The sequence below is a fragment of the Papilio xuthus genome, unplaced genomic scaffold, assembly GCF_000836235.2.
Source record: "Papilio xuthus unplaced genomic scaffold, Pxut_1.1 DF825355.1, whole genome shotgun sequence".
NCBI lineage: Eukaryota > Metazoa > Arthropoda > Insecta > Lepidoptera > Papilionidae > Papilio > Papilio xuthus.
Window position 1 is genome coordinate 398,453 of NW_013533294.1, and position 12,749 is coordinate 411,201.

The 12,749-nt window shown below is 30.9% G+C and overlaps 2 protein-coding genes across 4 annotated transcripts in view; one reads left to right on the top strand and one right to left on the bottom strand.

Annotated features, from left to right (window-relative positions):
* Stat92E (Signal transducer and transcription activator Stat92E) overlaps window positions 1-6,886 on the top strand; it is a 21,156-nt gene extending 14,270 nt beyond the window's left edge. For 2 of the 3 annotated variants that reach the window (XM_013323433.1, XM_013323434.1), the window contains exons 20-21: window positions 5,020-5,156; window positions 5,549-6,886. In XM_013323433.1, coding sequence (XP_013178887.1) covers window positions 5,020-5,155 — 136 coding nt within the window. In that variant the 3' untranslated portion in view covers window position 5,156; window positions 5,549-6,886. The remainder of the gene's footprint in view (window positions 1-5,019; window positions 5,157-5,548) is intronic. The other variant, XM_013323435.1, reaches the window with a different exon arrangement.
* Window positions 6,887-7,800: 914 nt separating this feature from the next.
* On the bottom strand, window positions 7,801-12,737 carry Ccs (copper chaperone for superoxide dismutase). The gene is made up of 7 exons (XM_013323438.1): window positions 12,603-12,737; window positions 11,685-11,777; window positions 11,092-11,203; window positions 10,402-10,577; window positions 9,397-9,552; window positions 9,103-9,206; window positions 7,801-8,753 (listed from the first exon to the last, which is right to left on the bottom strand). Exons 1-7 carry the CDS (start codon window positions 12,615-12,617, stop codon window positions 8,555-8,557), a joined length of 855 nt encoding a protein of 284 aa, XP_013178892.1. The 5' UTR covers window positions 12,618-12,737; the 3' UTR covers window positions 7,801-8,554.
* Window positions 12,738-12,749: the final 12 nt, after the last annotated feature.

Here is a 12,749-nt window from a genome sequence, read left to right on the forward strand (position 1 = left end):
GGGGCTCAGATTTTAATCACGTAGTCGTTACTTGTTTTTTTATAATACATAATTAACTAGTAATTTAAGTATGCATGCAGTCTTATGCTATAAAGAAGAGTATGAGCCAAATTATTTTTTTTTAATTTTTTGCCTGTGAAATCATTAAAAATCATAATTATGAATTACTACGTAAAAATTAAGGTGGGGGGGTTGGCATGTATTACGAGTGGGCTGAGGGGAGGGAGGGATTGAAAAAAACTAAAAAAAATAGGTCACGTAATATGGGTATGTTCCCTAATGTTTGTAGTATATTCATGATAAAATTGGAATGTCTGTATGTATACCAAAAAAAAATAATATATGAACGCGAGTACGCGTTTATTACGTGTAAACATTTCATACACAAGGCAACGTATTATGTCTCGAGAATATTTTCTTTCTGTGCATCTCCTCCGTCGATTAAAGGTAGGCAACGCATATGCAATTGCGTATGTCTATGGGCAACGGCCACTTCGCTATTTCAGCGATTTCAGGTGACCGCTCGCTCGTTTGCCATCTTATGATATAAAAAAATGTCTCATCTTATTCCCTAATAAAATTACTTGTGGTTATGTTTTCTTAGCCGCATATATTTTTTTTCCTTTAATAACTATTTTCGAGGATTTAATTTAACGTTTTTTTTTTAATTAATCGTAATTTTTTTTTAATTTGCGACTTTGGTATTAAAAAATTATAGTTTGAAGGATATATTTTTGATAATTTCACTCGTAACATATCTGAATATATCTAAACTCAGGGTTTCTAACGAATTTAATAGTTTTTTTTTTGTCTATAACAATTTTTAAAAACATTTTTGTAACTAATGTAAGTAAAATTGGATATTTTTAAACAAAAAATTGATGAAATTTTATTGTTAACTTTCAATTACATATGTCTAAATGAACGACGTAAAAATATGACTCAATGTCACATTTGACAATTTAAAAAACAACGCATCTGTAGTTCCTCTGGTGTTGCTGATGTCCATGGGTGTCGTTGAACACCTCGGTGTTCCCGCCGCTAGTTTACCCCCTAATCTTATATAAAAAAAACAACGAACAAAAAAATATTTTTTAAAAATCGAATAAATTGTTATCGATTCATCGCTTACTATAAAAAACACAGTGCCGTAATAACTGTTAGATTTTTTTAATGAATATAAATACGGCTCTGGACCAAGAATGTTACTATTTTAAAAAATTACGTTTTAAAATTCGACCAAAATTTTATACGAGGCATTTAATGTCTACTGTTAAAAAAAAATTAAATAAAAAATCATTTTATTAAACACTAGCTGTTGCCCGCGACTCCGTCCGCGTGGATATATAAAAAAAACTAAATTAGTGTAGCCTATGTTTTCTATCAGACTATGTTCTATATGTATGACAAATTTAATCGAGATCCGTTCAGCCGTTCTAGAGATATCTTCAAACATACATCCATCCACATCACATCCATCTAAACATACGCATTTATAATCGCTCTTCAAGGTATAGATTCGAAAAAAAATGAATAAATAGTATCCTATGTCCATCTCCTGGCTCTAAGCTACCTCCTCAACAATTTTCAGGCATATCGGTAAAGCCATTCTTGAGTTATAAATAGTGTAACTAACATCACTTTCTTTTATATATGTAGACGTTTTTTAATAGAAGTTTGACGTCTTGAAAGGTCGATTTTGCAAACATCATTCAGAGTTGAAAATGACGGAACTAAGAGAATTTAACTCCACTTTTAGGTCTTTAGGCTTTCTTTTGTGTTATTTATCTGTTCGTTATATATGATATTTATGTAAAAAAAAAACTTTTAACCTTCAGTTATACGATATTTTATGTTTTTTTTTATTATAAGATTATACGATATTATAATTAACGTTAACTTTCTATGAATAGAACAAAATTATATTCAAAAAATTGTCAATTTAAAAAAAAACCGTCCTGAACTTAATCGAATTATGTTATTTATTTCCCGCCATAAAATAACGTCCATAGATTAAAAAAAATATTTTGAATGTTGCCAGCATTTTGTTTTTTTTTATAATACATTCTTATTTTGATGCGTCTTGTCAAAATACTGTAATAGTAAATTTTAATTATGTGCTTATGAAAATTTATATAATTTATTTTATACTTTTTTAATATTATATTTACTTTAAGAAATTATAATGCGTCTATTTAAGATAGATTAGTTCGACAATTAGATATGGGTTGAGTAAAATCGATTAACACGTTAGCTGGCAGAATGATTTTTCGAAAAACTATTTTTTTTTTTAATTTTGTCCAAAACCATTTGAATGGGTCCTTGCGTGTCACGCTGTATACAACTGTTAAAAAGCCACAGCGAGGTATTGAATGGAAGTATGGCTTGTCGGACAACATAGTCCGACATGGCAGTTAACGTGTTAATATTTTCCATTTTCGATGTTTGTTCTGATAGAACTTGCGATCGATTTCGTGATTATTGTTTTTGATTTACAATATAAATGAAATGGTTTCTTTTTATACCGACTTTATTCTTTAAAACTACGTAGAAAAATAATATTAAAACCACAAATTAAAATGTTGAGAAAAGAAAAGAACTGTTTTTAATGTTTTTTAGGGTTACGTACATCATAGGAAAAAACGGAACTCTTATAGGATCGCTTTGTTGTTCGTCAGTCTGCCTGACAAGACTCTTTTTCTCTAAAACGCGTTAAGGTATCAAGCTGGAATTTTTTTTATAGAAAAATGTGCGAGACAGCTAAATATCTAGTAAATTTAAAAAGTAATAAAATACGTAAGTCGTAGTATTTATTTGTTGGATTAATTTTATAACAAGACTTGATTCTCGACACTCCGACACTATAACGTCCATTAAGTACAACATTAATTCTCATACAAAATTAATTATATATTTTATAGGCGTCAGTTGTCAAACTAGTCTATCTTAAATAGATACAATATACTAGCAATGCTTTTTATTTCCATTTGTAAAGAATTCCGTGTTTATTCGACCAATTGTTAAAATTATGATCTCGCTGCATTTGACACAAAGGTCCTTCTACAAATTACGTCATATGTTGGATGGAGGTCAAATTGTGACGTCACAGTAACTGACGTGTGGGGGGGATTTCAAATATGACGTGTTTAAAAAAAATCATGGAATTCGTATGACGTAATTTATAGATGGCACCAATTTTGAAATGACCAGAAATATATGTCGTGGATTCATCTCTTGGTTTAATTAAAAAAATACGTTACACCATCGACAATTTATTTTAATTATTTGAATCTCATAATATTAACGCAAATGTCTATGGTTTAGAAGTTTAATTATGTTGAAATATGCAACGATAGTCAGTGGTGCAGTGGTTAAGCAAGTCAGAGTCCGGATTTTATCGCCGCAATTAAAAATGTTTATCAAGTTTTGAATTTTGTATGTAAAGCCAGTTTTGGATTTTAATTGCCACGTTCCTTGCCTTCATCGCCCCTAAGAAAGAAGAAAGCGCATAACTCAACAACGACTGGACCAATTTGGTCATTTTTTTAAAATGTTCGTTGAAGTTTAAAGATGGTTTTTACGGCGAGAAAAATATATATAATTGCCGGGGACGAAGTCGCGTGCGACAGCTAGTTAGGAAATAATTAATAATTAAAACTTACTTAGTCGTGTACCACTGGCTGACCTTTTTTATAAAATACATTTTAGAAATCAAGAGATGTACGCACAACGTATATTTGAAAAAAAAACAACGATGTTGTAGATTTAACTTTTGACATGTGTCATTAGTCTATGGTAAGAGTGAAGAGTATTATCTCTGATATAAAAGGATGTGACTATTTAAAATGATAAATGTCAAGATAAAAAAAATATGAAAGGAAATATTGAAAATTCGCTCAAAACGACAAAATTTGATTTTTTTTTAAATTTTAAATTGGTTTTATCGAAAAGTATTAATTTGATTATTTAGCTTATATCTGTTTAGTGATAGATTATTTTAAATAATTACCAAGTATCAAGGTTATTTTAAGCTATATTTTACGTAATTTTTTAAAAAACAGACTAATTAAGAAAAAGAGTCTTTGAACTCTAAAGTACGCACAAATTTGTAATGTCTGGTTATAATTTTTTTTTAATATAAAATAGTTAAGTTTTAAAAGCATAAAATTTATGTTTCAAATGTATTTTGTACTTTGACATTCTAGAATTTATAAAGATTCATAATCAGAGGATTTCATTGTTGAAATTGTAAATATCGTCGTCTCTTTCCTTCTCTTTGATAAAAACAGAGACGAATATACAAGTGTTATTACATTGGATTATTGACTCGATTTATATTTAAAAGAATTTTTTTTTAAACTAATTCTACATGACAAAAAATAGATTAAGATTATCCATCTTGATGTGTTTATATTTGAATTATATTTGGCATCAGGAAAAATAAGCCTTGTTATTTATTTATCAAACAAAAAAAGAAACTTGTCTTTGGTCACATTTAGTCTTTGACATGTATAGACAAAGACAACTTTTTTTTTTGTAACACCAACCTTCGCGAAAATGCAACACAGACGGTCGTTTTTTTAACTGTTTTATTGTAATTTTTTTTATATTTTTTTTATTATATGTCATTTTTTATTTTTTTTTGAAGACGGGCGTATCGCCTTTCGTGTCTGTGCTGCCATTTTGGCGGGGAAATAGTTTTTTTTTTTTAAATTGTCGTTGTACTTTTTTTTAATATATTGTCATTTCATTTACGACCGTCGTAATAATGTGTTGCATTTTCTCTATTTTTTCCCGATACCAACCCGATGGCTGCTGGAATGGTGGATTGGTAACATACACTTCCATACACTTTACACAATTGATTCAATTAACTGCTGTAATTTTCTGAATTATTAACGATATTTTGTGTAACTGAATTTAAACATTTTTTGTATATAAAAACACTTTACATCTCAAATATAATTTACAACACACTTGACAACAAACCCTTTTTACATGGCACACTTAACAACACAGTTACTTCAGCGCAGCTACTCCAGCTCAAACAGAGAGTAGCTTTATGGATAGCGAATTATTTGAACAAATACGAGCCTTCGAACCAGACGGACTTGACGACTTTGATTTCTATAATGGGAATATGAGCATGAAATAAGGTAAATATAACTACAACATAACTTGATGTCGCCTTCGACTCCGTACGCGCGGTATAAAAAAATAGTAGTCTATGTGTTCTTCCAGACTAAGTTCTCCATCTATGTTAAATTTCAGCAAGATCTACGAAGCTGTTCTGGAGATATCTTCTAACAAACATACATCTAAACATTCACATTTATAATATTACTTGCTTTGTCCCGTGACTCCTTTTGCGGGGAATTAAGAAAAATAGTAGTCTATGTGTTCTTCCAGACTATGTTCTATATTAATGTCAAATTTCATCGAGATCTATGCAGCTGTTCTGAAGATACTTTCGAATAAACATTCATACATCTAAAGTTATTATATACGAAAGATTAAAACACTTTGAAGATGGCAATAATTTTTTTAGGTGTCAACACGGAATTTACCAGTAGTTGTGAGTTGGTGGTTATTTTATGACAAAAGTTTCGAGTCAATTTTTTAAATAGCTTATACATAGCACCGTGCCATAGATTCAAAATCAAAATATATTATGTATATGAAAATATGTAATTATTGAATGCAGTCACTTAAATTAGAATTTGTATGTAATTTTTAAGAAATTAATATCCTTTTAAAATTATGATATATATAAAAGCAAGTTTTTTTTTTTAAATATATATATATATGTATTTATAATTTTTTAAAGTTCCAAATGCACTTGAATACTCAAGCACAAGAAACACTTTTTATCTATAAGTTACGCGAATGTCAAAATTGCCGCCATTTTCAACCAATCGGTGATCATTGTACGATTTTTTTTTTTGGTATACTTTGATTTATTTGACTAATGTAGTAGAAATTACTACTTTTTTATTCAAATATTATTTTAAATAGAATTAAAATTATAAACAAATTTAACAACACTATAGATGGTGTCACAGACTATAGTTTTTTTTTGCTTTATTACGTTTTAAATAACACGTTGAACGCCACCCGTATTTCTAAGACAGTCCCGTTCAGGCCACGAGCGCCGCTAATACGCACTGGTATTATAGGGCCGGTGTTTCCGATCGCAGTACAAAATGGTTTACATTTTTAACGTTATACCTATTGGCTTTGTTTCAACACGTCTGTTTTGTTTTTCTTATCGCTTAACGCACTTAGATAAAATTAATTTTATAGTTCTCATGTAAACGGAAAATCTAGTGTCAGCCATCGATGGCTGACGTTGCGTTCAACGTGTTAAAAAATGTTTCCCGTTGGGCCGATCGCTATGACAATCGTCACATTTGGTATTTTATAGCCGATTGGGCGGATTTTGTTTTCATTTTAATAATATCAGATTAAAAACGTCAATCATTTTTTATTTATGTCGTCAAAAGACAAGTTTGGTGCACATTTTTATTTGATACGTGTTGCAATTATTTTGTTTTGATTTTATTATCGCATTTTATTTTATATTTGACAGTTTTTTTTACCATAGATTTTATTGACGTATAAAGTAGTCTTTATACCAAAATTATTTCTAATCAATTAATTTAATTATTATTTAGTTTTTTTTTTATGTAACTATAACTAAATAAGAGAATTCAGTAAGTCCAGTAATAGACAAGTTTAAGCTTGGTTAAAAATATAAACAAAAAATATGTTATTTACTCGTAATTACGTATTTTTTTTTGTTAGTAATGTTAAAGTAATATACCTAAATACGTTTTTTTTTTCGTTAATAATAATTATATTTCTTTTGACTTAAGCAATTTTCTTCTATTCCAGTGCAAAAAACGAAAAAAAAAATCAAAAACATTTTTTTTTTAATTTGTCATAGTTTTTTTTTTCTAATAAAAAATCTAATAGAATAAATAGCCCTATGAATACGAATTGTGATAAACATAGCGGCCTTAATATATCGAACATTTTCGGCTACTTTTGAAAATATATATCTTTGATATATTAACTTTATATTATAGACCACATATTAGCAATTTTGTTTGCGATTTAATATATTTTTTATGTCAAAAAACTTGCATAAAACGTGATCTTTCTTTGAAAAAAAATAAAAAAAAACATTTTTTAATCTGTGTATTTTGACAGTGCAATTTTAAGGTAAAAATCACACATTTTATGCTTTAAAAAAATTTAATGTTTGAACTATTTGCTTTGATATGTTTTAAAAAGCTTTAGTGAAAAAGGAATGGGATAAATAAAACAAAAAAAATGTATATTTCAAGCTTTTATAGTTAACGTAATTGTTTATATTAAATATTGTGCCTTTATCTATCGGCTGTAAGGATGAACCAGTGTTGCTATGCACAGACCAACGACAAAAACCGTCCATAGACGACAAATAAATTATAATCTATGAATTTATAAACACTTTGGAGGTTAACTTTTGACATTTTTTCGGAAATTTTCAATGGCTCTTATGTAAACTATCGTATGTTTGAAATAAAATGCATCAAAGAAATATAAAATAGACAACGAAAGTCTATAGTTCTTGTTTCTAACGTTATTTTCATATTTACTGTTATTATTATAGTATTTCTCGAGTTAATTTAAAGTTAAACAGTTAACTTGTAATCATGTCCTGTGTTGTCCCGTGATGTATGAATGTGTTACATTTACATATGTACATTTATCTTATGTTGTTACGGTGAAGGAAAACATCGTGATGCTGCACATATCTGACAAACTCAAACATATGTGTCAAGTCTTGCACTGGAACAGCATTCACTATCACATACTCTCACTTAGGGTAGACACACACTTAGAAGGGAATAGCTCAAACAAGGTGTATCGTAAAATTGACTTATGTCAGTCTACATAGGAGCCGTCGTTTTAATGAATTTTATACAGTACAAATGTTGGTCTGTATGTATTTATATATTTTATAGAAAAAATAAAGTGACTAGACTTTTCTTTCTCTTTTATTTATGTATACAGCTTTCTAATATTTATATTATCTTGAATATATCAAAGGAAGTTTATTTCGTATTTCTTTACATTAAAGTATTCAAAATCTTCTTTTATTTCAAATATTTTTATATGAAAAAAAAAATCTCGTCACTTTATTTTCGGCTAAATCGCGATGTTTTAATTTTTAAACGTCAAGTTGACACTTGTCACTTTGACAGCTGTCGATGTCACCCGAGTGTCGCGCGAGCACAGATTGTGAATAGTTTATAATTATGTAAGCACTTGATGTAATAAATATTATGACTGTTGATTTGTTTTGTTTTTAATTTTAACCTTTACACCGCCTCAACGTATTACAAGACTCGGCTTTATAGGCCATATAGAATTATTTGGTTACCAAAAAAAACAATAGTTACTTTTATGTGTGTACTTTTCGATTTAATTCCAATTAATTAACAATTTATAAAATTAATAACAAAAAAAAATGATCCCATATGCAATTTGATTTCCAAATCCCTTTTTAAACTCTACAACAAGGTTTAACTACATCATTGTGAGTCTCCTTCTTGCAACATCTCTTCTCTTTGGTCTCTTCTCTTCTCCCTTTGCCAGCTAGAGGGCGATTTTTTTCATCCCATACAACAACTCCGTCACACGCACAGATACGTTTGGGATTTTGGAACACCCCTGCTGATCGGGCGATTATACCGCACGCTACACTGTTAAATAAACATCCTATATTTAAACATGCATCTCGTAATATTTACTAACTACTGCACTTATATTGATTTACTTTTTGTCAAGTCCAAGAAAACATCGTGATGCTGCACATATCTGACAAACTCAAACATATGTGTCAAGTCATGCACTGGATCAGCATTCACTATCATATACTCTCACTTAGGGTACACTCTGAGACCTCCAGTGAGGACCTATAGTGACCTAACCACATTACTTTTAACAAAGAAGAATTGGCCTATTATCGTTATACTTTGAAGATTCGCTAAAAACCCCTTGAAATATATCACAATATTTTTTAGCAAGAAAAAATGTAATCGTAAAACTCACGGACTCCCGCTGTCACCATCTATCCTGGATTCAGGAGAGGATCCTCTGCCGAAGTCATCTTTACGTTCAGTCACAGCAACAGACCTGCCTATTATGTCCCAAACCTAAATTTACACAATCAAATATAACATTTATCGCTACTAATCGAAAAACCAGAAATCAATTTTTTTTTATTTAAAATCGAAATAAGCAAGTGACTATAAAACATTTTAGAATCACACTCTGACAACAAAAAAACAAAAATGTTTTTTTTTATCTAAAACAGATATGATTTTTTAGCTAAATAACACTAACCTTAAGAACATTATCTACTATCCTAAAAGTAGCGCGACCTGATTCATCCGCGCAAATGTTTCCCAAATCACCCGCGTGACGTTTGTGTACCGGATCGTTTGGTGCGCCGTGTGTGGCGCTCAAAGGGTTAAAATGCTCACCGATCGATTTGCAACCCTATTAACAAGCACTTAGAGTTTATTATTGAAAATTACACATAACTTGATTGTAAAAAAATACGTCAGATTCGATTAATGAAGTAACAGACCGAGCCGAAGCTCCTGAGGGAGACCTCGAGTCTTGTTACTCTTAAACGAGGTTCAGGCTAAGCGCCATCTGCGCTCGGCCACCTCAAGCCCGGTGAAGCTGTAAATGCCTCTTCAAGGCAAAGAGTGACTACTCAGTCACAAAAGCGTCAATAGCATAATGGTTAAGGGTACGGATTTCCGATCACGAGGTCGGGGTTCGAATCCCTCCATTAGACTATTATCGTAAACCATATCCTAGCACAAGCTTAGAGGTTAGTTGGAATGGTTAAAGAAATATTATTAAATTTACAAAAAAATCTGCAGAATTTTATTTCTAATGTCCACAGTATGTGTTGTAGCATTGTAGTACGTTATGACACTCTTTGGAAGAAGACGAATCGAATGACACCTCACTCATCAAAATCTGTTCAGTTTAAACCCTAGGCCGGTACAAAAGAAATTTACATACATACAAACTCACACACAAAGAATAAACTAACATACGCAAAAAAAAATGAAAAATAATTTCTCTACACTTCGATTTAAAAAAAAAGTAAATTTTTTTTTTTTACATATTTGAAACTAGCTGTCGCCCGCCACTTCGTTTGTACCGAATTATAACGATATAATTAATAGCCTATATGTTCTTCCAGACTATGTTCTACATCTATGTCAAATTTCAAGATCCGTTCATTCGTTCCGGAGATACCTTCTAACAAACATCACAACATTCGCATTTATAATATTAGTAAAATAAAAAAAAACCTTGTGAACTTACCTGACTTAAATCCCCCACTTCATGGACATGCAAGCCATGACACCCCGGTGTCAGTCCATCTATACATCCATCCGCAATCAAAGAACCTTCCGGAGTCTGTTGGAACCTGACCACTCCTAGTACATTGGTACCACAGCATGACTGACTGGATATCATGGATACTGCTGATTGGGTATCTGCAATACCATATTAAGCAGTTGACTTGCAATCAGCATGTCCTGTGTTGTAATCTCGTGATGTATGAATGTGTTACATTTACATATGTACATTTATCCTATGTTGTTACGGTGAAAGAAAACATCATGATGCTGCACATATCTGACAAACTCAAACATATGTGTCAAGTCTTGTACTGGACTGGCATTCACTATCATATACTCTCACTTAGGGCTGATGATGAATTTTAACTTTGTGGAAAAAGTATTGAGCCATGTGCCAATATTCAACTATTATAAACTACATTTTACAAGACTACAGATTAGTTGGAATAGGACAAATAAAAGTAACTAAAAAAAGGTCAGATTCTCATAGGGTCAAAAGACCAAACTTTATAAGGTCAAAAGACCTAACTTCATAGGGTCAAAAGACCTAACTTCATTGGGTCAAAAGACCTAATAGTTGTGTACACAGGCGTCAGTAACACTTAGCATGTTTAGTAAACTCTGATAAAAATAACTATTTATATTTTACCTCCGAATCCTTGTAAAACTGCTCTTTTTCCTGATGTTTGTGTCACTATATTTAATATTTGTGTACTTGGTAATGTTGTTTCTACCATTATAGCACCATCTTTGAATACTGCCTGGAAAGAAATTAAACATGACTTCATCTTACTAATATTATAAACTTGCTATCGCTCGATAATCCATTGCCGCTGGATAAAAAAATCATAAGTAGCCTATGTGTTCTTCTAGGCTATGTCAAATTTGAACAAGATGCGTTTAGCCGTTCTAGAGATACCTTTTAACCAACAACCATCTAAACATTCACATTTATAATATTAGTAAGATGTGTATGGATAGATAGATATTTGTTAGAAGGTATCTCCAGAACGGCTGCATGGATCATGCTAAAATTTGGTATACATGTCGAACATAGTCTAGAACACATAGGCTACTAATTAAGTTGTTTTTTAATTCTGCATAGACTGATTTGTGTGCGGTAGTTAGTAGTCATTAAATTTATGTGAAAAAATATGTAAAATATTAAATTAACCACAACCAAACAATTTTAAATTTTTAATTATTGATTTCAAAATTGTGAAATTACTAAATTAAACTCACCTCTTGTATACCGTCTTGTGATTTTAACATATTCAATGTTTTATCAAGTACATTTTGATCCAATTTTGGACCAAAATCAACTAAAACTTCAAGCTGTAAAGAAAATTTTGCTATGAGAAAATATAATTATATATATCAGTAGGGGAAGACAATAGAAAACATCGTGATGCTGCACATATCTGACAAACTCAAACATATGTATCAAGTCACCCACTGGGTCATCATTCACTATCACATACTCTCACTTAGGGTAGCCTCCGAGGCACTCAGTGGGGATGTATAGTGAGCTGATTATGATAGTAGTGGAGGTCAAGGGGGGATTTTTTTCAGTTAGTTTCCTGATTGAATAGGCTAAAAGCATGTCTTGTGGTAAGAGTACTTGAATGGGTACAAGATTCTTCCGTTATATTGAAATGCCAAGCTTGAGTAAATACAAAAATGTCCGGTACACTCCCTTACTTTAAAAAGCAAATCACTGTACTAAGAATTATTAATTTTGAAATAAAAATTGTTTTGTGTGTTAAAAAACAGATTTTTCTTATCATAACTGAACTGATATATAAACACGGCTAAACACTCACGTATATACGTCCGGTGACGGCACCAACTAGTTTCGAGCCCATCGGGGGCCCTTCATCAGGATGAGTGGTACTGGTATTATTTCGCGGACGTGGCCCGTCGCTCACTCACAGACGGACGTATATACGTGAGTGTTTGGCCGTGTTTATATATCAGTTTAGTATAATGTCTCACAAAAGTTTGAATAATTAATTCATAACTGAAGTTTATATTGAAGCGATAATTATAACCAAAGGTACTTTAACGTTGGAATTATAATACATTATTTATAAGAGTTAAAATCAGCTTTGTCATGATTATGAATTATAATTGCGAAGTTTTAAAAATCTCGAACCTTACCTTGGATGCTAACATGATGTGAATACTAATAAATAAACACAAGTTCACTGAACACAAACTTCTATAACTTTTCGATACCTTTCTAGAATATTTATCTTGTTTTCAAAATAAATATTGAGCGATTTTTTTATTTTAAATTTATAACTT

Bases quoted from the DNA above. Each gene is read 5' to 3' on its own strand.
- Ccs (XM_013323438.1), bottom strand. The intron at 10,578-11,091 runs GTAAAATATAAA...ATGGTATTGCAG, and splicing joins AGTTTTACAAGGATTCGGAG to ATACCCAATCAGCAGTATCC. The intron at 8,754-9,102 runs GTGAGTTTTACG...TTTATTTAACAG, and splicing joins GATGGTGACAGCGGGAGTCC to TGTAGCGTGCGGTATAATCG.